The sequence below is a fragment of the Alligator sinensis genome, unplaced genomic scaffold (assembly GCF_000455745.1).
Source record: "Alligator sinensis unplaced genomic scaffold, ASM45574v1 scaffold768_5, whole genome shotgun sequence".
Classification (NCBI taxonomy): Eukaryota; Metazoa; Chordata; order Crocodylia; family Alligatoridae; genus Alligator; species Alligator sinensis.
Genome location: NW_005841991.1, coordinates 1,424,915 through 1,449,950, shown reverse-complemented (window position 1 = coordinate 1,449,950; position 25,036 = coordinate 1,424,915). Strand labels below are relative to the sequence as shown.

The 25,036-nt window shown below is 40.0% G+C and overlaps 1 protein-coding gene across 1 annotated transcript in view; it reads left to right on the top strand.

Moving 5' to 3' along the window:
* GPHN (gephyrin) overlaps window positions 1-25,036 on the top strand; it is a 400,537-nt gene that overhangs the window by 238,567 nt on the left and 136,934 nt on the right. The window contains exon 10 of the mRNA XM_025201357.1: window positions 17,770-17,826. Coding sequence (XP_025057142.1) covers window positions 17,770-17,826 — 57 coding nt within the window. The remainder of the gene's footprint in view (window positions 1-17,769; window positions 17,827-25,036) is intronic.

Genomic DNA, 25,036 nt, shown 5'->3' with positions numbered 1-25,036 from the left:
CCCCGCCCCACCTCTCATCAACTGGCTGCTGTCCCCTGCCCCACAACTCATTGATTGGCCGCTGGGGGACTCCCTGCCTCTCAACCAGCTGCCAGGGGCACCCCGACCAAAAAGGTTGAAAACTCCTGTCTTACAGGATCAAATACCTCAGCTCCTGCCAATTTATAATGTTCTTATCCCTTCAACAATTGATTCCTTGATTAGCCCGCAATATGTAAAGACAGATTACTGGCAAGTGACATAATTGTCAAGGCAAACTTTACTCTGACAACCCATTTCTCTTTGATTAAAGCCAGCTTCTTGTCTCAAGTGTTTGTATCCAAACAGAGGACTATTCTTTTTAACGGCTTTCTGTTGCTAGGTCTGTGCTACTATCATATGAAATATCAGACCAGTAGAGAAGTAAAAAATGAAGATGCTCTCTATACCCAAATTGAGACAAAAGGAGCTGACTTTGTCAGACAGGGCCCTGGAATAAAGATTGAGCATGCCTGCCTCTTCTCAAAAGAATCACTTTATTGGAAAGCTAACAAGTTCAAGTAGTATTCAGACCAGACGATGTAAACACAAAAGCATACTCACGTTTGGGTGTAGGCTGGACCCTGGGATCTCTGAGCTCTTGTTTGTTGTTCAGTTCCCCCAACAACACAGGTCCATTATTCCCCAAACTCCCCAGGTTTACAACCAGAGATGCACAGTCATTAATCGTATACATTTATCCACACTTTGATGAGATGTATTCAAATTTCTTTGTTTTGCTGAAGCTTTTGGAACTGGATTAAGCCAGTTTTCTTGTGGATGTAGATTTATGCTCTTGTGAATGTCACACTTCTGGAAGGACCAATTCCTTATCACCTTCCTTCACCAAGGTGGAATATTAAGTGCCACAAGTTTGTTTTCCTTAAATTATTTATGGTTGTCATTGGCAAGGCTGCTCTGTTTTTTTTTAAACCTATCTAGGACACGTAACACAAATACATCTATTAAAACTACATTTAATACATTTGGTTACATCTATTATTTCTATTAACATGTATAAACTGTGATATAGTTGTAAATTTGGATTATCTAATTTAAGGCCTTGTGCTCTGTTTAATCTGATCTGATTCATCTGGGCATGTTAATTGCTTTCTTTTCTTTGCTGACCAAACTAATTGCCTGCAAAGGTTCACATTGCATTCACTCAGAAACAGGCTTTTGGGGCCTTCTGCTTTTAGCCCCACTTCTGCAATTTGGCCCAGAATTTCTGTTATTTAATTATACATTTATACCAACAACATAATGGAAGATATGTACAAGGTGGAGACACATGCACCAAACCCCTAATGTGTTCCTTACAAGGGGCTGCACATTCAAAATGGAATTGGGACGTTGTAAAGAAACACACAGAAAGTTCATGTGACAAAGCACAAACTTTGAGGGGCTAAAATCTGGGATATAGTCCCAGGGTCTGGACAAAAGTACACTTGTAGCTGCTTCAGAAAGTGAGGGGAAACTACAGAGTACTTTAGCATCTCAGCAGTACTCTGGTGCCAAAAAACATTTTGGAGTGTCCAAATTCAGGAAAAAAACAGTCATTTGAGGAGATACCATGGCACAGACCTAGCAGAAAAGTACAGATAGTTGGTCACTTTACATAACCTCAGACAATTCATACTTTGTATAGAGAAATTCCCCTAAAGTCATCACAACTGCATGCAGATGAGCAGCACTGAATTTGAAAGATTTGGTTAATGTTATGGTTTGCTAACATTCTCAAATATCCTCACCATATTGCTCTCTTATTGCCAAATTGCTGTGTCCTCAAAGAAGCAGAGAGTCTAAGGTTCAATAAAGCATGATTATCTAACTGTTACTGTCAGCAACATAATGAATGAGAATAGATCCCTAAACTCCACAGCTGAGATTTTCAGTCACGTGGGGTTTTGGATGCCCAGTTCCTTTTAATTATAATCATAAGTAGGTGTCCAAATAACACTGGGGGCTTTGAAAATCTTGGCCTATATATGTCCATGCATATATCTAAACTGTACAGTGAAGTATCATTTAGAGATAGCACTGAAGCTAGCTCATTTAGATCTACAGGGTAGATTTTCACCTTATCGACTAACCAAACTATCATAGAATCATCGAGAGAGAGGCCTTGAAGGGACCTTCAGATGTCATCTAGTCCCACCCTCTGCTTGAGACAATCATGCCTATCCAAACCATTCTATTAGCAAAAGAGTAACCTCTTGTCTAACCTCACTTCATCAGATGCTTCATCCCATTAAAGCATGTGCTAATACAAATCTACCCTGCCTTCTACTTGACTTCAGACTAACGTGGTTAACAATGTCTCTGCTCATTTAGATCTAGTCTTTTATCTCTGTCTTGCACTTCACTGGGCTCATCTACACATGAATTTGGTCTGGGACCAGTTTACTCATGAGTAAACTTCTGTGGATTAAGCACTCCCAGGTAGGCATCTGTACATGCAGGGACTAGGCAGCAGATTTGCTGCTTTTAGCACCAAACTTCTTGCAGTCTTGCAATGGGTCCCTGCAGCCACCAGGAGGAGCTCAAGGCTCCGGCTGCAACTTCTAGCAGTTGGCAGCCATCTTCAAAAGGCAGTCCCGCTCTCTGTCCAGCCACTTCCCTGGCCAGGAGCAGCATGCCCACGACAGAGATATCACGCAGCAGCTCTCTCCTTGCCCACTCTGCCTCCCCACACTATGGCTGCTCCAACCTGTGTCCCTGGCAGTGATGACCAGCATCCCAGGCTCCTTCTGGCTGCTATATTGGCCCTGCTAGCCCACCACACTGACCACCCCCTGGCCATCTGGGCCCTCATAGTTCCCCTACATGCAGACCACCTGCCTGGCTGCAGCACACTATCTCAGTGCTGCCACCTCCATTGCACAGCTGCCACTGGCAGGGATGCCAAAAATGGGCTTCTGGATGCCACCACTGGATCCACCGTCACCCTCCTGGGCCTACAACCCCACCACCTCTGGGCTCTTCCCGAGCCATCCAGGCCTGGTGACCGCACATCATCCAGCACACCTGGGATAATGAGCAGTGGCTGAAGGTGTTCTCCATGACCTGGGTCTGTTTCTGGAGCCTCCTCAAACAGCTCTGGCCCCATCTGGAGTGGCAGGATACCGCCATGTGACCATCCCTCCCTGCAGAAACCTGGCTGGCCCTCATCCTGCTCAAGCTGGCCATGCCCACTAGCATCTTCTATGTTGGCCACCAGGGAGGCCATCCTGGAGGTTTACGGTGCCCTCCAGGATGTGCTGAGGCCACCATGCTTTCCTGCCAAGTGTGGCCTCTCCCCTGTGTGCAGCTGCAGGACCTGCAGAGCCATAAGAAAGAAGCTGTTTGTGAGAGTTTGCAATATTTCTCAAATAAGATGCTCTGTACTAGGGGCCATGCACTGCATGGCCTCAGATAGATGTATCGGGCATTCACAGGTGCCCAGGGACCATGGTAAATTGGCCAGGTAGGCCCAGGCTTAGGCACCCATCAGCCAAACACCCCATCCCCACTTACTCCCAGGGCAGGACAGGCTAGGCTCCTGGCGGCACCTGGTACTGTGGATCCAGACCCTACTCCCCCTAGTCTTCTCCTGCAGGCCAACCATTTTCCTGTGCTGCCACCCAGCCCATGGCAGCCAGGCTCGGGTGGGCACGGGGCTCCTGCATGACTGGAATGAGGACCTGCCCAAGCCCCTGCCCTCCCTGCAGGAGGCCTCTCCAGGGAGGTGCCCTGGGGCCAGCCCCCTGGTGTACCAGCACTGCTCACCGAGTGTGCCCCTGCTACTCATGTTGTAGGTAGTGTATGAGGAGCTGTTTGTGTGGACTGAAGGGTGCCCAACCCACTACGCCCTCCTAGTGATTGCCATGGTGTCCTGGGTGCACCTGTACACCTGGCATGGGACCCTGAGCTTCAACAATGCAGGAAGCACGCCTGGGCTGCCCCGCAACCTCCACCACTGCTTGGAGGGCTACCTGTGGCTGCACTTCATGTTCCTGCCCCCCACAGCCAAGGAAGACATCTCCACCAGCATGGATATATGATTCTATTACACATTCCTTGTCCCATAGCCACAAAGCACCCTATAAGAGTTTTATTATGTTTTATCTAGGAAACTCAGTGTAAAAAAGCAGCTTCTTTGCTGCACTGTCAATGTAGACCAATATATTAAATAATCTGATCTATAAGGGTTCATTCAGATTCTCTTCTCTGTTGTGTTAACAGAGGATTTATCCGCATGTAATATTTACATGATAAATTCTAGACCTGTGTGATAAATTACATCTATCTTCTCTCATTAATTGTCCCACTTCTGCTGTGCCCATTAATTGATTTCTGCATGGATAGTTTCTAATTTTTCAGACTTTTTCAAACAAGCACCCTTTAAAATTAAATTTGTTACAAAAAAAATCTTCCCAACTCCATATCCGGAATTTCCCTAAAAATTACACTAGTTTGAGGTGTCTGTTTGGTAAAATTATGATCTGAATTTTTGGCCGATATGTCCTGGCAATGAAAAAAACAGTTTTATTTTCATTCTTACACCCCACCTCCTTTCCAGTAGAACACATGATACTTTATTCTAACCCAAGTAGGTTATAAAGTAGTACACCTTAACATTTCAATAGTGGGCACTTCTACACATACACTTCAATATGCATTAGCCTATTTTAATACACATTAAAGCATCACTAAAAATGTGGGCTTTTTAGTTAATGCGCATTAAGAGGATAATGTGCATTTTCCTAGTATCTCACAATAGAGGTACTAGATTTACTGTGCATTAACTAAAGCACATTAGTCAATGCACGTGTAGATGTGCCCACTGATCAATTTTTAAAGAACTACTATAGGTAAGATTTAGAGCTTTTAAAATGTATTAGTTATTTTCTCCTCTGGAAGACTTATAGCCTTGGACTCATTAGTGAATCTTGGCTCTAGAAGCAGAATGATCTGAAAAATAATGCCACCTAATGAAAAATATATAGTATAATTTAAAGCAGCAGTCCTAAAACTTTTGGGACCAATGGACCCTTATTAACCATAAAAATTTCTCATGGAGCACCATTCATCCATGTCACCAAACTTTTAATTGAAAGGAGGGGGTAGTAATGCAATCCATAGACCATGTGCCACAGTATCACAGACCATTAGCTTTGCACATGTTAAAGTTTAAGTTTAAAATAACATAGATGGCATGAGCAAAGTATATGGTGGTATGATACAGTGGTTTATTTGGACACGTTTGAATTAAGCTGCATAACACTTTCATAGCTCAATTTCTTCTGAGAAGTGTGGGAATTCCAAATTGATGCCAATAATCTTTCTACCATATCACACTTACAAGAGTATGAGTATATGTATTTATTATGGGAAATAGTATTTTCTTTTACTATTTATTCAGAAATTACCAACTTATCAGGTGCTGATCTGGTCCATACATAAAAGCTTTTTCAGATAAAATCTGCTGCTTTGATTTTGGAAGTGGTTAGTTATAAGTGAAGGAAAAGTTATAGCAATTAATGTAGTGTGTTTAGCTTCTTTTTGAAAAAAAAACCCTCAATTTGCTATAATAGACTAATCATTTTAAACCCTGCTTAATGATGAAAGGTACTTAACCAGCAGTATAGGCTATTGTTTCTCATGGAGGAGAAACAATAGCCATTGGAGAAGAAACAATAGCCACAATCCTGTTGTGATGTGAAGTGCAGCGTCGATATCTGCAAACCTTAAGTTCTTTACCTATATTTTCTGTTGTTGCTCAGGCAAGCAATGGTGATAGAGATGAGTGTCTATTTGAATAATTTCCTATGTAATTTTGAGACATTGGCAGTCACAATCCCCCAAGCTGAACTTGTTAACAAGCACTAGGTAATTACTTCACTAATTAAAATGACTTCTTGCCAGCTTCAAAAGCCTGACAGTTTATGCCATGTTTCCAGCCTGTTACTAGTGCTAAGTCCTTCACTGAGTTTCAGTTTGCTCCACGCTGTGGAGCTCTGACAAATGCTTCTAAGGTTCTGATCTAAGTGTCATAAGGCTTGGTAGGATATGACCCTCTCTGCTGTTTGAAACCAGATTAGTTTCTTTCATGTGAGCCCTGTGACTACTCTGACATTTTTGTTCCAAGACAATGAATGTGAAATCACTGCCAACTGGGCTGTCATTGTCAGGTGTGTGTCATTATAACAGGAACTGCGGGCAAGTTTTGGGTTTTTTTAACAACATTTTCCTTCGACAAAACAGTTTGATAAAGTATGTGTTAAAGCTTTTATGTTGTCTCTGTATAGACCCATCCACCTTTTTCTCCAGTTAAATATGGAACATCAATTTAAGGAGTCTACAAAGTTTTGATAATAAATTCCAACATAAATCTGTTCTTTCCTTTAAACAACTCTCCATTTATTTTACTGTATTCTTCCAAAGGTTCTGTGATGTGGAGGCTGTTTAATGCCTTTATGGTTCATGTTTAGTTTTCTTTCTTTACACAGATTCACAGAAGTTTAAGGCTAGAAGGGACCTTGTGAGATCATTGGGTCCAGCCCTCCTGCTCTGGGTAGGAAAGATTGTTGGGGTCAAACAACCCCAGCAAGGTGTGCATCCAGTCTCCTTCTGAAGATCTCCAGGGTAGGTGCCTGCACCACCCCCAGTGGGAGTCTATTCCAGTCTGGTCACATGAACCATGAATACATTTTTCCTTATATCCAGTCTGAAACTTTCTAAAGTCTAAACTTTCTATATTTTAGTCTTCACGGTCTACTTATCCTTAACATCTTTCAAAAGTTATTTGCATTACAACCATCTTCCTCTTCACTGAATCACTTGGTTTTGTTCTGGTTAGCCTAACTAGGACTGGAGAAAAGATTATTCCAACTCTCTCTCTATAATTTGACCTTTTCCCTTGAATGTCCCTTGGAACTAATGCACACTGGAACATGTTGAATGTTTTCATATACATCTATGCTAAAGGAAGTGGCCATTTCCAGACCATGACAATGATAGGTTGAATGTTGTATATAATTTTATGCTATAATTTTTCAGAACTGACTTGTATTTTCTTATCACAATGTACTGTAACTTGTGACAAGGAGGCCACTTGAAGAAATTTAAAGGCAAGTAAATTCAAAGCAAATACAGAAATATTTCTTCTCACCACGTGCTTAATTTGTGAAATTCAGTCTCATAGAGACAGATTCAGTGGATTTTAAAATGGGTAGATAACTTTAAGAGTAATTATATTTATAGTTTTCAAGCAAAGCAAGGGTAATCAATTGTTATGTGTCAGGACATAAAAAGATCAGGATGTAGGAAGGATTTTTTCCTCTCAATGGAAAGCATGGAAGCATTGCACATTTGATTAGGTGTATTAAGTTGGAGAGTGGAGAAAGTTTTTGTTTCTTTTTGCAACCAGGGAAGATAAGACTGCAGCATCTTGAGTTGTCAACTGATAATAGGAAAATACGAGACTTGATAGGCCAGTGATATGGTCAAATATATTTTCCTGTGTTCCCCTATCTTACTAGTTTTCTTTAGACATTTAGTACTGATCTTTGCAAATTCCAAATCTGAGAGAGTTGTTATGTGAAAGAATTATATTGCTTTCTCTTGTATCCTCTAAAAATCTCAAGTTGACTCAGGTCATGTGTAGCACATTCACCTCCCACCCTACTTGTTGACTACCTGCCCTACCATTAAAAATAGCTAAAATCTCTATTGCAAAAATCTTCCTTTGCTAGAATTTCATTAATTCTTTTTCAGGAAGAAATTGTTTGTCTTCATTTAATGGAGTATCTGATCTATTTGTGAAAAGAAGATGGTATCTTGTCAGAAACCTGTTGGAGCACTGAGCATTTTGATGCATATGCACACTCCAGTGCACCTAATAAGGCCTTAGGCTCTATAAAACTGAGAGCTTTAAGCATAGAGCATATGGTTAGGAGCAAGTCTATGACCTGCAGGGCATGTCTACACATGCATTAATGTGCTGTAATTGTTGCACATTCAGTTTAGTACCTGTAATAACTAGGTACTAAATAACTGCAGTAGTGCTCACTAGACTAATTCTACTGCATACTAGTGCAATAGCACAGCTTTTGCTGTGATTTAGCATCTCATGTAGACGCACCCACAGGAAACCAGATACAAGTCTTACAGCATCTAGGTAGGAGTCAAAGAAGAGACCACTCCCTAGTGAAGTCCAGGGGAAGCAGCCAAAAGGGAGGGTAGTGTCGCAAGGAGCTGGTGAAGCCTCAGACAGATAGTTCACAGGATCTTGATTTACTTGCTCACGTTTTGGAATTCTTGCTTTAAAATAAAATACCCCTGAGGAAAGGATCTTAGCTTAGTTGTCAGCAGCTCTCTTCTACTTTTCTAGCTAGTAAACTTGATTACTGACTTGTACGCCTTAATGGTTTTACCAGCTGAGTTTTCTAAAGGATTTTACTGGGTGTACATGTGAGGACTGTGGTCCAGTGGACAAATGAATTGTGGACCAAAATATTAGGGGCCATCAGTGCTCCCATGCTGGGATGATAATATAGGAATAATGTATGTGACACCTGCTAGAAAAACAGTACTTGGTCCCTCCTCTTCTGCAGCATCTGCCTGACATGTATCTTCTCCCAGGTTCATTAAATATACTGCAACTCAAGTTACCTCCCCTGGTTGCTGACCTGATCTTCCTGACTCCATCTAGTTAGTTCCTTCTATTGGCTTCTTGTGTCATTCTGCTTCAAGTGCAAATTTTAACCTGTTCCTCAAAGCTCAGCACAGAGACAGCCAGATCTATGTCTTGGTTTCTACCATGCCTCCTTATGAAAAAATAAAAAACAAAACAAAAGTGTATTTAATTAGAAATCAGGACTCATGGTAGAGGTGATATCTTTTATTAGACTAACAAGATTTTTGAAAAAAAGATTCTTTAGTTGAAAGTTTTCAGGCACAAACACCCTTCATCAGGCATCAGAGAAAAGATTGTAAAAGTTCTCCTGGGTAGAAATGAAAGTTCATATTTCATAGGATTTCACAGAGGAGTCAATAAATGGAAAGCTCCTCTAGGGAAGCAGTTCTTAGCTGGTAAGGAGTCTTTCAGTTCTCTTGTGAGGCTCTGTTATGATGCAAATTGCCTTGAACCAAGGCAAAAGCGGTATCTCAGGTTTCAGGTGGTCACAGTTGCTTCCTGCTTGGGAAATTGCAAAGATTTCATTTTAAAAATTGGCTAAAATTTGATATCTTCCAGGTATCAGGTATCCAGGTTGTAGCTGTATTTACTCAAATTTAAGATACCGCCCCCCCCAATAGTTATGTTCTATACACAGGATTTTTTTTAATTTGTTACAAATTTCCATGTATAGAATCTAATTATTGGAGAGTCATCTTAAAATTGCCCTCCCTACTGCAGGGAGGCATAGGTATAGGTGGTGTGGGGAGGTTCCTACCCCACTGCCACCTCTTCCCCCTTCCTGCCCCACCTGTAGCCTCATGCACCCCCTTCCTCCTCTGCTCTCCCTCCTGCCCTTCCCCCACACCTCTGCTCTCTCCAGCCTCTGCTCCTTCCTCTCCCCCCTCCTCTTTACTTCATGCTGGCAGGCTCCATCCCTGTACTAACCTGAGACATGTAGCTTGGCCCCAGCTCAGCCCCTGTAGCAGTTGTATGGGCTGTGTGATGCTGCTGCAGCCTGAGCTGGGGCTGCACATAGTGTCCCAGGCTGCAGCATGCATACAGCCTACTGGCATGAGCAAAAGTAAAGGCAGGAGAGAGAGGGGCATGTGGGGGAACAGAGGCTTTGTGAGGGGAGAGATGGAGAAGAGGCTGCAGGGGAAAGATGGCAGGTGCAGGTACAATAGGGTGGGGAGGGGCAGGAAGTAGCTACAGCTGCAGCTATAGCCGCAACCCCAGGTAGAGTCTGGAGCCTGAGCCACAGCAGCTGCCTGCTCCCACGCCACCTTCATACATGATTCTAAGGCAAGGAGCTTCCCCATTGCCATGCTAAATGGGAGAAAAACCTCATCTTACAATTGAGTAAATGCAGATTTTCTGTTTTATTATCAAGCAGGAAATGTAAGTTTTTGCATCATTTTAGCAGCACGTAGGCCTCGGCAGTTTGATGTCTGAGTTTGAACTGATAGGAGTAAGATTTGTGGCCTAAACTCTCACAGGTTTTGAGATCCACCTGTCACAGTTGTACATATCTGCTGTCTTTTTGTTTTCCATAATCTATCCAGCTCAAGTGGGAATACCCACTCCCTTTTTAGATAGAGACATGGCCAGAAAAATACTTTTAAAATATCATTGAGTTAAATGAGCATTAGTTAGGTTGCAAAATCAAGTTCTTAAAAGACAGACCATAATTTAGATTGCCTGTGCAATCTTCATTTTGGCCTCACATGCACATGCATTATGCTTTTGTCCTTTTTTCCCATCTCATCAATGCTCAGTATAGAAGATGCTCGCAAAGTGCCTCAACTGTCCAAAATTTTACCTTATTGTTTAATCAGTGACCCATTACTTTTTTGCTACAAAATATTAAAAGCAACAAATGAATATAGAGTTATTCATTCCCTTAGGATTTTTTCTAGGGAATTAGGGCAAATCTAGATAGCAGACTTACCATGTTCAGGCATACAGGACTTCTTTGCCAGTGTTACCTTCTGAACCATAAGTAATGTAGTAGCCATCATTGACTGTGCTCTAGGTACTTGTTAGCACTGCTGAGAGGCAGAACCCAGCTTTATGACTCTACTAGGGTTGAAGGTAGGGTAAAGAGCTCTGTGCATGTCGCTTCATAGCATCTGATAAAGTGAACTCTTGCTTACAAAAGCTTACACATCTCTGATTCCATTAATCTAAGTTACAAAAGCTTACACATCTCTGATTCCATTAGTCTATAAAGGTGAATCTCTACCCTGCCTTCTGCTAGACATAAGACTAGCATAGCTAACTACCTCTCTTTGCCAATGTTTTAACACTGCTTTGAATTTGGGAATCCAAAGCATATGGAGCAGCATGGCATGTTTGAGCACACTGCTGCATGGCACAGTAAGTTGGCGTGTAGATATGCCTTCAGTGTAGCCTCTTAGTGCAGCACAAATAACTATTAATGAATATATCTCCTCATCTCCCTTGAAAAAAAAAATATTATTCACCTCATTTTACAGATATAGCATCAGAGGTAGAGACTCACCTAGCCCACACCTGGAATCAATGCAGGGACAAGGTTAGAATTTAAGATCTTCCAATTGTGTACTTATTCCCCCAGAATGCACTGCTTCCTTGCCAAAGATATGGAGCAAGTCATCAGCAGTGTTCACCAATTAAACTTCTTGTTCCATGGGGTATTTCTGCAGTCTTGGGGATGCCCTGCCCACCCCTCCTGCTCACACACATCAGACCCAAAAGTGTGATAGCAAAAGGTGCTCCATGGGTGACCTCCAAGACTGATATCAAGCGCTTCAAAGCAAATCTTAAAAGCAGCCATGATAGTGGTTAGGTGGGGCACTGCTGAAAAGCGGCTCTCCTTGGGAACAGCATTAATGTAGTTTAGACACATCCATTGACATCAGTGAAAAAAGATTCATTGACTTCAGTGGGGCCAAGATTTCACACCTCAACTTCAGTTCCAGTTTTGAGTGTTCAACACTTCCTGGTGGCTCATCTTGGGCACCTAGGAAAATGAGGAATGAGGAATTAGTAGCTACCTATTTGGTTTTTAAGACTTCCTCACCCTTGTTTGAAAAGACTTTGGCAGAACCGGGGGTAGGACTAAGTTCCTCTGTTTACCTCTAACCCTAAGATGTTCTTTTCTCTTCCTGCAGTTCCCCATCACATTCTCTATATTGTCCCCATCACACAACTCCTATAGAAAGTGAAACAGTGGTCATACAACCTCATTCTTTATACAGCTCTACTTCATCCTTAAATACCACCCATTCTATTCACTAAATTATGCAAGGCTCTAAGAGAAAGAGTAGCATGTAGTCATGGAATTAAAAATTGTATTGTATTGCTTATGCACAAGGATGGAGAATTAGGTTTCCCTGAGAAATCTACGTTCTAGCATGTCCTAACTTTTAAGTGCTTGTCAAACTAATAGATATATAACTTAGATTTCTTTGCTTATGAAATTTCCTGATTTTTAAAAGTGAAAAGGTCAAAAAAAATTATATCAGCACATGTAACAATCCTGTCTGAATCAGTGATCGAGCTTGAACCCTGAACATTTAGCCCTGAAGCACACTTGAGCTGTTAAACTAACCATGTTAGTATCACAAGGCTGTTATCATAGATTTCATAGACATTAGGGCTGGAAGGGACCTCGGAAGATCATCGAGGCCAGCCCCCCGCCTGAAGGGCAGGAAGTCAGCTGGGGTCATAGGATCCCAGCAAGATAAGCATCCAATTTACTCTTGAAGGCATTCAATGTAGGTGCTTGAACCACCTCCGATGACAGGCTATTCCAGACCTTGGGGGCTCAGACAGTAAAGAAATTCTTCCTTATGTCCAGCCTGAAACGGTCTTGCAGTAGTTTATAACCGTTTGACCTCGTCATCCCTTGGAGCACTCTGGTGAGCAAACATTCCCCCAGATACTGGTGGTCACCCCTGATAAACTTATAGGTGTCCATCAGAGCCCTGAGCCTGCGCTTTTCCAAGCTAAAGAGCCCCATAGCTCTCAGCTTGTCATCATAAGGTCTGTTTTCCTGACCTCTGATCATGCGCGTGGCTCTTCTCTGGATTCTCTCAAGCTTCTCCACATCCTTTTTGAATTGTGGCGCCTAAAACTGGACGCAGTACTCCAGCTGCGGCCAGTACAGGGGGAGAATGACGTCCCGGGATTTGCTTGAGAAGCATCTATGGATGCAAGCCAGCATTTTGGTCGCTTTACTAGCTGCAGCATCGCATTGCAGGCTCATGTTCATCTTGTGGTCAATGATGACCCCCAAGTCTCTTTTTTCCGTACTTCTAGTCAGCATAGCACTGCCGAGCCTATAAGGATGCTGCAGGTTTTTCCTCCCAAGGTGGAGAACCTTGCATTTTTCAGTGTTAAACACCATCAGGTTCTTGTCCGCCCATTTGCTGAGCCTGTCCAGGTCAGCCTGAATCATCCTCCTGTCTTCAGGTGTGGATGCTTTGCCCCAAAGTTTGGTGTCATCGGTGAACTTGGCCAGTCCGCTTCTGACTCCAGTGTTCACATCATTAATGAAGATGTTGAACAATATGGGTCCAAGGACAGAGCCTTGGGGGACCCCACTGGTCAGAGGGTACCATGATGATTGACTTCCGTCAATTACCACCCTCTGGATCTGACCACGGAGCCAATTTCCCAGCCAGCAGATCATGGTGGACCCAAGGCCACAATTGGCCAGTTTCGCCAAGAGGTGATCATGGGATACCAGATTGAAGGCTTTTTTGAAGTCAAGATATATGACATCAATCTCTTCTCCCTTTTCCAGGTGATAGGTCACCTGGTCGTAAAAGGAAATGAGATTGGTCAAGCAAGACCTACCCGCAACAAACCCGTGCTGGCTATCCCTCAGGATGTTGGCGTCGGCCAGTCCATTAAGGATGGCCTCTTTAATAAACGTTTCTAAGATCTTCCCCGGGATAGAAGTCAGGCTGAAGGGGGAATATAGGCTTCCATCTATCACGATTTTTTCTCAAGTCTTGTAATAGTTAATGATTTCCTTAGAGCATAGTTTCATGTCATTATGTGAGAATCTCTTAATCACTTTCAAGATTCTAGCCCTCGTGGTTGTGGAAAAAGTCCTGGAAACATGAACCTTACAAGCTGAAAAACCAGAAGCTAACTAAAAATAACCTTACATGTATTTGTTATAATGTCATGTTTTAAAGTCAACTTTATGATCTTGATGGCCTGACTCAAGGTGTTTGAAAATGGCCTGCTGGATCTATGTGCATTTGTTCCAAAGCGGTGATTGAAGCTTAGCCTAGCTCTCTTTCTCCATTCCCATTCCAAGGAGATAGAGGAACCCCCCTTTCCAGACAGTATGCCCAAAATGGGGGGATAGACTCGGCCATGTACTTTGGTCCAAGGGAGAGACTTGTCACATAGAGCACAGCTCAGGAAGATGATGGTTTCCCTGTGTAACCTGAGCTTGAGGTACTGTTGCTGCTTCTGCTGCTGCTTTGTCAGTGGTTTTCCCTGGCTTTAGATTAGATACTTCACATTTACTTACTGTTTTGGCTCACTTGTCAACATTTTTGGTGACAATGTATGCAAATGAGAGTTTTTCAACTCAAGCTAAACTTGACTGGGATGGAAAAAGCACTTTCATGGATGGTTTTCTCCCTGATGAGTGGAAACGGCTGCTGCAAAAAAATGTAAGACATTCCCCCCAAAAGCCAAAGGAACTTTTCTATTGGAAAATGCTCAACAACCTTAAAAAAGAGTTGCTACCAGTATTCCTATGATGTAACATTGTCCCTTTCCCCATAGCTCTGAAGGGGTCAGCCCCAGAGCTGAGATTATGTTGAGTTGCTTAGCTTTGATAATAATGTTTACACTGGGCATGTCTACACATGCACATTTACTGCACATTTAATTTACTGCACAGACACCTTACTGTGCAGTAGCCCTGTGTGTGCAGACTGACTTCGGACTAACTTTAGTCCTAGGTCAGAACAATGTGCTTTAACACCTGCATGTGTAGCTGCCAGCCTATTTCCACTTACTGCGCAGTAAATTTAAGCCGGTGTAAATGCATGTGTAGACACACCCACTGTTTACAAACAGCCACTGAGTTTGCTCCACAACTCGCTTCTCTTTTGGTAGTGCTGAGGTGTTCTCTTTTGGATTTTTATTTTTTCTGATTCCCACTGTTTTTTGCTTATAAAGAAAGATAAATACAAATCCAAGAAATCACTTTCCTTGATTCACTATTACTCCCCCTTTTGGGACTTGAGAAAAATAAAATATTATTATATAAGAGCATGTAGGTTATAAGCATGAATATATTTAAATGGAATCTGTTTGTTTACAGGGGTCTTTTAGTATAACTGGGTTATTCATTGTGGGAATACCTGAATTGTCTGAAGATTTACTTATGTTCTATCATGAAAATAAAAGTAGGTTTTCACTTAAACAGGATGAGATTATTATAATTTAATAGGACCCTTGAAGTTATATAATACATTACAAAAAATATTTTGTACATCTGATCAGAATTAAAGTCCTCCTTTCTTAATAATGCTTAATTGCATTTTTCCTTGTGAATTTGCTGCTAAAGAAAAGTATTAGATTGACTTCCCTTGAGTGTGAAGTCCCAAACTTATCCACATTTTAAGTCCAACACCCGTAGTGGTGGTATAGGCTTCGGTGCGTGCATCTGCATATGCAATTATTGTGAAGCAATAAACGCTGGAACATTTCCAGCCAGAGTAAACTGCTCCTGGGCACAGCATCTACACATACGCCCAGGACAGCAACAATTTGAGCCAGAGCGGAGCAGGCCCCTGGCTCACTGGGCTAACGGGCACAATTTATGCCCCGAGTCAGCATCTACAGGTGTGTTTCTGTGCAGTTAATTACTCCCCCATAAGATAACACTATCTTCGACAATACTATCTTACTATCCCTGACAGTACTAATTTGTTTACTGCGTCTTAATGCCAGCTCACATATATACAGTGACACTTTACTGCAGAGCTAATTAGTCTACTCTGCAGTAAAGTGCACAGTAGATGCACCTACTGACAACCACCGCTCTTGCCATTGTCTCTCAGCCCGACTTGAAAGTATCGCTTATAGCACTGTGTGAAGAGTTGATTTTCTGTGATCCTTTCAGTCTCTGGCTTGCCTATTGAGATTATCAAAGGAATGCCAGTTAAGTCATTTGTGATGCATCCATTGTTAACTGGACCTGAACACAACAACTTATTTTACATAAACTGTGGGACAGCCATCAGATCGTAAAAACTGTCAGTCACTGCCAACCTAGGCTGAATGCAGACCAACAAGCAATAAGTGAAAAATTCAATCTCATCTGTCGACAGACAAGGTTCCTTGGGTGAATTTGATATCTTTTAGACCAACCCAAATGGTTGGAAAATAGTTATTAAGCAAGCTTTCAGGTTCAAAAACCCTTTGTCAGGCTGAAGAAGTCTCTGCAGTTGGTGTGTGCTCTTCCTGGATGGAATGAAAAGTAAAGAAGCCAGGGGCTGGGCTGGGCTGGGGAGTCAGTTGCCAGGCAGATTATAATATATCAAAAATCCAATGTCTATGTTTAGTCCATGATCTCTAGTATCCAGCAGGTTGATGAAATGGAGTTCATAGGCTCGTCTCTGGGATGTGTTGTGTAAGTTTCCCTTGAGGATCAGGACTGAGAGATTGGAGAGTGAATGGCCCTCCTGTGAAAAATGTGCCCCCACCGGTAATTGGGTATTTCTGTCTTTGATGGATTTCCGGTGTGCATTCATTCTGGTGCGTAGTTGTTGTTTGGTTTCTCCTACATATTTTCCATCCGGGCATTTGGTGCACTGGATGAGGTATATTACATTTCTGGAGGTGCAGCTGTAAGATCCTGGGATGCTGATGGCTGTGTTGTGGGGTGTAGTAATAGTGGGGGTGGTGGAGATGTGTTGGCAGGTTTTGCATTTCTTGTCCTGGCATGGTCTGGATCCTTTTGGTGTGTTCTGGGTCTGAGGAAGTTTGCTTCTGGTGATGAGGTTGGCGAGGTTCGGTGCTTGTTTAAAGATATCAAATTCACCCAAGGAACCCTGTCTGCCTGTCCTTAGACCAACACGGCTAAAACCTACACCCCTGCAATCTCATCTGTGGCATTCAGCCTCACTTCTCTTCCTCTTCCACTCTCCCCTTTCCTCAAATAAAGTGATTTAGTTCTAATTTCAGTACAGAAAGGTAACTTTCTTTAGTAGAGTGTTAGTTCTGGATGGATCTCTTACTTCAAGTGGGTTTTTCAGAACATAACTAAGACAGCAGCCCATCTGTCATTTGAAGGTTTTGTTTGACACATTAATAGTGACGTGAAAGACTGATGAACAGCAGCTTCATTTGCTTCTTCCTTCCTTTACATCTTCTAGAAAAAGACTAGTATAATTAAGGAAAAAGAACCAGACAGGTGGTGCTAAGAATGCAGCACAGACATATTATAGTAAATCTTATATTGGTCTGGCATTAAAATTTTCTGGTTGGGCAGCACAGTTGTTTAATTGGGAATCTTAATGGCAGTGGCTAAAACCTCTAGGCCTGGGTCAGTATGAAGCTGGATTTCATTCTGTCAGGTATCTATAATGATACTTGTCAGGATACCTCAATTTATATCACACCTCTGTTCCTAATAATGTTGTTGATACCTTCTACTTCCAGTTTATAAGACAAAGTTAAAAACATTAATTGGAGTGAACGATACTTGAGGGGAGGGGAGGATTATCAGTGTCTTAGGACTTCACTGTTTTCCATAGCCAAATTCAGGTGATCATGAAATTCTAAGTAATACGCATTCTAAAAACACATTGATAGTGGGTTTAGCATGCAAACTTTCAGTGTTGAATTTTTAATATATTTAAAGAAAGAAGTCTCAGTGAAACAAGTTTAAGATGGCATGATGAAGCATCACTTATTCCAGAAATAAGTTTGTGTCCTTGTCCTCTAGAGGTGTCTCAGAGAGTCAAATTGATGTCTTGCATGTACTGCTAACTGATTGTGTGGAAATTTTTTTAAGTTCACTTTTTCTTTATTCTTCTGTCTTTTTTACCCATCTTCCCCCATTGTAGCAAATTAGACGGCCGGATGAAAGCAAAGGAGTTGCTAGTAGAGTTGGATCCCTCAAAGTAAATATGTTTCTAACATTTATTTTGCAAGTTTTCTTCTATAGCCTACACTTTTCCTTTTGGAGAGGGGGAGGGAAAGGGAGGGTGGGAAGGGGCTTTTCCATTTCTCACCATCCCATTGTTTTTATTTCAGTAACCTTATCGCTGTTGGGTCACATTTTGTTTGTTTCTGTGCTACACATAGAACAACCAGCTGAAGGCAAGCTGCCAAGTAGCTAGCTTTGAATGTCACTACAAATAAGAGATAGTAACAGCCTGCTTTAGGTTCCTATAATTTGGGGCTTGTGATTAAACCACTTCTCTGATTAATGTCATTCAGTGTGTCTTAACTGCCTGTTACATAGAGAAGTGACTTGTTTTTAGAGGACTTTTTTTCCTTTTTAAGATTAATTACAGTGTTGGTTTAGTGCTCTCACTGTTTGGAATTAGTTCCTCAAAATATCATTTTCATGAAAATTGATTATTTAGTATCCATGTGCTTGAGGTGTGTGTGTGCGAGAGAGAGATCCATGTAAATTTAATAAGTGTGGAGCTATTACTTAGCAAATAGTACTAGTCCTTTTTCTGCCTTCTTTTTTAAATATAAAAAGCTTCAGCCATTTATAGCACTTAAGAAAACAGGCAGATTTGTAAACTAGTGCCCACTCTCATACAGTAGCTTATATGAACAGATATTAAATATTCTCCAAGAATACTTTCTTGCTCATACTAATGTATTTGAAAACCATATCTGAGTAGCCCAAATTTACCAAAATGCTGAAGGTGCACAGGGTAGACCACCAGGTCAAGATTCAGTCTCAACAGTAGCCTCTTTTTGAGTCATTTCAATACTTCACCTTTTTTCCACTTTATTTCCTTTTAGAACTTTATGAAGCACTAATTATTAATTTCTTCTTCTTCACTCTCCTTGCCTTTCCTGCCTTCTTGATTTATGTTTTTTGTTTTCTTTTTGTATGTATGTGTGTTGCCTTTGTTCCAGGACAAGCCATCCTCTCTGTTCTCTAACACTGCTGTACAGCTGCTCTCTGTGAAAGCGCTATTTCACTGAGCATAAAGAGGGGGAGGGGAAGGATTAATTATGCACCTATTTCCAGTAATGACACCATTTAAATTGATTTCAGTATAGCGAACTAATCCAGATGCTATTTGTTTATACCAGTGAAACCTAGAAGCACCTGTAGCATTCCTCACTGTCTAGCTGTGAGGCTTTAGCTTTTCTTCTCCCTTTGTCACAGTTTCAGTGTACAGGAGGAAAGCACTGTATATTAATGATGCACTGTCATTTCAACAGAACACAATGCAATACAATCTGAATTCACGGAAGGAAAATAATATGAGCCACAGTTTCTATTGTGTTTTTGAAATTGTCTGTATAAATAACTACTTTGATTTCTGCTTTTTAATGAGACTACATTTATGCTTAATGCATATGTATAATATGTATGCCTACCTTGAATGAAAAAAAAAACATATTTTGGGTTGAGACTTAATATTTTTTTTTATGAGTCGGGCTTTAATATGATAGTCTGTCAATTTACAAAGAAATAGCTGGGGCCCACTTTTCAAATGCTGATACCTAATTTAGAGTTCCGAGTTCTTCATTGGAACAGCAAAAATGGCACCTTAGCTAACTAACATAGTTTCTTAGGCATCAGAGTCCAATATCAAACATCAAAATATAGAATGGAGAACCCTAACTGAGGTCCTCGCATTTGAAAACTGGCTCCAAGAAAGTTTTCTGTCACTGGACCATATGCAGCACATGGCCTTGCCAAAAAAAAATATGCACATAATCTTGAAGAAAGCGAATATCTTTAGAATGACTGTCCCTTTATTTAGTTGTGTTTATTTTCCTGAAAATATAGCATTGCTAATCAAGAAAGAATAGATCATTTCCAGCTTGAGAGTTTACTGAGCATGTATATTTGTGTTGTGCAAAGAAATTTGATGACTTGAAATGTTTTGCCAAAGGCAGTGAGAAATGTTTTATGCTATGATCTTATTTAAAAAAAAAAAGAAAGAAAGAAAGAAAAAAGAAAAAACGTGAAAAGAGAACAGGTTGCTTTTTCAATTCATTTTCTGATGTTTACATGTAGCTCCATCGAAAGCTGGAGGAGCTCAGAGATCACCTAGAAGGCAATGTCAAAGGATGCTCTCTCCGAGTAAATGTACGATTTCACTCGGTGATTTGTTTTTTTAAAACTTCCGCTGGCTGGTAACACCAAATCTGATTGGTTTGTCCGCTCATCCCCATCTTTTTCCTTTCTCTCTCTTTCTCCCTTTGTGTTTCTTTCTTTTCTAGTTGGGGTTTCATTGTAATGTCTGCGAGAATTCTGACTTAACTAGCAGGGTTTGTTTGAAAGAAAACCCTAGTATATTTTTCATGAATGTTGACCAAACTTTGACTGTTTTAATGGCAGCAAATGACTGAACAAACAAAAAAAAATCCCTTTCCAAAATCAAAACTGTATGTGTTGGAGGTTCCTGAATGTTAGAATTCGTAACAAATTCAGCAGATAGCCTCAGTTTAAAGGGAAGCCTCTTCTGTCTGTTACAGAGAGCTTTTGAACTGAAAGCTGTGGCTGGTTTCAAGTAATCCTGATGCAGCTTTAGCTACTACCTACTTCTCTCCATTGCCTTTGATGTTCTTCCACTCCCTGTTTGATCTCAAGAAAAAAAGATAAATATTGGTGTCAGATGCAAAGCTAAGAAAACATCTGAGCTCGTTTTGAGTTAACAGAATCTTTTTAGCACACGAAATAACATTCAGCACCTTTCTTAGATGTTACATTTATGCTGTAATGAAAAAAATCTTGTTTGGAACTGAGAAAAATCACTTGAAATAACTATTAAGGTTCATCATATTATTCATGACACCTCTATGTGGTTCAATACTCCCAGAGCCAAAGATGTCTTACAAATTGTATCCAACAGAGCAATACAGACAGTGCCTCTTTCCTATGAGAATAATCCTCTTGAAATATTGGACTTGCCTCTCAACTGTCTTTTTACAAGCAGGTCAAATTACACCATGCAATGAGTTAGGAAAACAAGGAAAATATGTGGGCATAAAGACATAGTCATTTATAACTGCATTTACCCCCAAATACCAGTTGTATGACTCTCCATTCAGTGAGGGCTCTCAAAATAATGTCTCTAGACCCTTCTCCTTATTTATGTCTCCATATACTGTGGCAGTTGACATCATCTGCAGCATTGCCACTTTAATGAAAAATCCAATTTGGTGATGTAGTAAAAGTAAAAAAAGAGGTGTAGACCTTCTTATTTTTCTGTACATTTCAGTTTAAGACTAAGCCCAAGACTACTCTTGCTCTTTTCAAGTAGAACACCCTGTTCTTACACAAGGTCATATACAAGGGAGTTGAGCTGATGATACACAAGAGCTCTTTACAATCAAATTGATGAGAGCACTTTGGAACCCATGTAATTTTACTAAGCAAGCTGTCTCATTGGGCATAACCTGTGTGACTTTTTCATTTGGGGATATGCCGCATGTATTAACTTTTAGAAGGACAGAAATAATTTTTCATTTTGTGTGTCTCACCCTTGAGTCCACTTTAGTTCTGCTGGATAAACACTGATCTTACAGAAAGTGAATAGTGAAGCTGAATGTTGCAAAAATTGTTCTGATCATACATCCTCCCACAAAAAGTTACACAAGGAAAGGTGCAAAGTGAAAAGATGTGGCTCTAATTACCTTCTGTATCTCAGGAATTGTTCAATTGGACGGTTGGAGATTGGGATACTGATTTAAGATAAAATAGCTGTCTTCATCTATGTCAGATTATTTCTTCTAATATGGCCCTCTGCCTTCAAAAGTCAGCCATTTTAGATGAACAAGGAGGTCAAAGTCTGAGTCAAGATATTTATTGTAGACTCCACAGGTGCCTTTATATTACCTCTGAAAAATGAAACTATTACAAGAAAGGTATTAAATTCAAAATCTAAAACTAATTTCCAACTTAAATTATCTATCTGGTACAGGCCATGATAATGGATGTTTTTCATAAAGCAGCATAAAAAAGAAGAGACCACATTTTCATTGGTTAAATCAAAAACTCAATTCTTCATAAATGGTGGGCACCTAGAAAAAAGTAATGAGGAAATAATTAATAAATGTACTTTCAAATTATTATTTATAGTCTCCATACTGTTTTTGGAAAGGGGTTTGAATAAAAATAGCTCACATTATTATAATGTGGCAACTGGATTGACTGGTGTAGGAGGGGAAAAGGTAATAGCTATTGACCAGCCCAATTATGGAGAAATTAATGCAGTTGCAAAGTCTTGTATTCTATTAAGGTGGAAACTTTGTGTTATAGTGGATTTCAAAGATACATTTGACTCATTAATTGGGACACCTACTGGAAATCTGCACAAATTTTTGCCAAATTTTTAGAATTTTGTCCTTGATCCTGCTGAAATGTTTGGAAAATTTGCTCAATTTTTAAGTGTTTTAACTCAAAACGCATATACAAATACTAGTAAATTAAGACTTGAAAATGTATTGAGTGATTTTAATTTTTAAATTACTTTTTTTATCAGTAGTCATGTTTTTTCTTTAAAAAAAAATCCCAAATTGAGAATTTTTTCTCCCCCCCTGAGATCTTCAATCAAATATACTCCATTTGCCTACTTCTGGAGATATTCCAATTCCCTTTATAGTTAATAGCTGTCGTCCTTCCCAGAATCCTTTGCTGAGGACAAAAGAAAATTAAATATTTCATATATCAATTAGTTCTTTAAGATTTTAGACTTTCTCAGCTTTTGAAATGAATGCAGTTACACTAAATAGAATACATCAAATGTTAAAATTATCAGATGCAAACTACTTAATCAGATTAGTATCTCATTTTCAAAATTGACACCTCCTTGAATGATTGAATCAAGCAGATTAAAAAACCAGCACTGCATGAGTTTATGTTTAGAAAATGTATTTATAACTATATAGGCTAGAAAATAAACTTTACATTCAAGTTAAAAATCTCCAGAAAAATACTGCAGACATATAAACTCCATAGGGGTATTTAAAATCTATAGAATATCTAGAAATTGTAGAAAAATATGGCCATCAACCTTTGAATGCAGCTTATATCAAAGATTCCAATTTTAAGACCAAAGTAAGAGCATCCAAAATGTATCTGGAAGGCCAAATATGGCACATTTATATTCTATAATGAAACCTGGGGCTACTGTCATCATCTTTCACATAGAGGTTTCCCATGAAGGCTTCAGGGCCCAACATGCAATGTTACGTCTTGATCTTAGCACTTGCCTTCTTTGGTCATGAGGAAGGATTACATTTATAGAACTTTTATTCCCTTTTAGTGGTGTCTCTTTTTTAAAGATAAGAGACATGGGTCATATGGTCCTCAGATTCATGGCAAGTTGCTAATGCAGCCTTTGGTCCAGTTTCTTTGTTGATGTAAATAGGCACTGCTTTTCTAAAGTCATTTGCGCTATAGTCATTTTTAACAATTGAGAATATGTATCTTTATTTGGATTTCTGATAGAAAGAACAGCTCAGATCCTGGTACATTTTGAGTAGCTTCATCTGAAGAAAAGTGTAGGAGCTATGTGATCTCTTGTGAAACAAAGATAACTTCTCCATCTAAGTAGAAGGAAAAGCTATAAAGGTTCATCTTTCAGGTTTGCAGATGGTGCTAAATTAGGAGGGAATTGAAAATACAGTAGGTCACAGAGAGAAATCACTGAATCATTGAGAGAGTTTAGAAAAATGGGTTGATATTTAATTTAAATAATGTTATAATACAATTAGGGAATGTTTATACCAGGCAGAATTTCAAAATGGAAGATGGTCAATGAGAGAGCAGTGATGCAGAAAGGATTTGCGAGCAGTTAGCATGCAGCAAATTGAACATGACCTCACAGTGTGATTCCATTGCAAAGAAAAGCAGAAGCTACACTGGAATGTGCACATGGAAGTGCCATGTGTGAAAGGAGGGAGATCATTCCTGATCTTAAAGCCATGATAAATCCACACTTGGAGCACAGTTTTGAGTTCATCATTGTAAGGAAATGACACAAAATAGATGGGGGTCTCTAATTTATGGTTGAATAAAATTAAGAGAAAATTTGGCATTAAGTGAGATTAAGGAAAATTAATGTATGTATCATCGAATGCCTATAAATAATTAAGAGGTTTAACACAGGAGAAGAGTAAGGTAGCTATATGTCAGAAGGAATAAAAGTCTGAAGCTCAATAGTAAAGGAATATTTGAGTGAAGGTAACTAGACCCTGAAATAACGTGACAAAGGAAGTCATAGAGGCCTCACATGAGACTATATAAAACACACAAAGATTTAGTACACAGGTAATTTTTGCATATGAGAAATAAAGTACATGAGGTCCTTTCTAGCTCTGTTAGATACGATTCTAAACTCCCTTACTGCTCCTGTTCCTATTTATTTAATTTCTTATGCTTTAAAAGCTGCTGCCTTGATTATTCCTGCTAATACTGCATTCTTTAGATCCTTACCTGCTAAGCTGAAGCTAATGGATCTTCTTTCCCCTTACTCTCACAAAACACTTGTGAACTATGGTTGGAAAATATATATTGGTGTTGTAACTGGGGACTCCGCCAAAGGTCCTGAAGGAATAACAAGATTCCATGCTTTATAATTAAACCAAAGACCACCCACTCTCTCTTGGGACACTGCAAAAATCCTCTCCAAAACGATCTTGCTCTATGTTCTGTTGTTTATGCACTCATTCTTTTCAAAAAGGGGCTGCATAAAAAATGGTCTTTTTTCAGAATTCGTCTTCTGTTATTTGTAGTCAACTGAAGTAGTTTTCTATTTGTGACATTATCTTTTTCTGTAAAACAAAAAAAAAAGCTGCTGTACCATGTGGTCACAAAATTATGACAGAGAGAAATAAATGTTGGGCACATATGATTATTTAAAATAGTCCATATTCATACAGATTCATTAAATAGCTGTACATAGGCAGAGGAAAGGAAATATATACAGAATGCCAAAGAAGAGAAAAAATGTTTTTAATCCGAATATTTCAGTATCCTGGAAAGTATAAATATCTCTATAAAATATTGTAGTAGATTCATAAGGGAATGTAGCCAAGCTTAAAGAATGGGATTTTCCTGCAATTGTACCCTTTCAATTTTCATAAAGAAAATTAGATGGCATCATGTGTCTGATACTGAAGAAC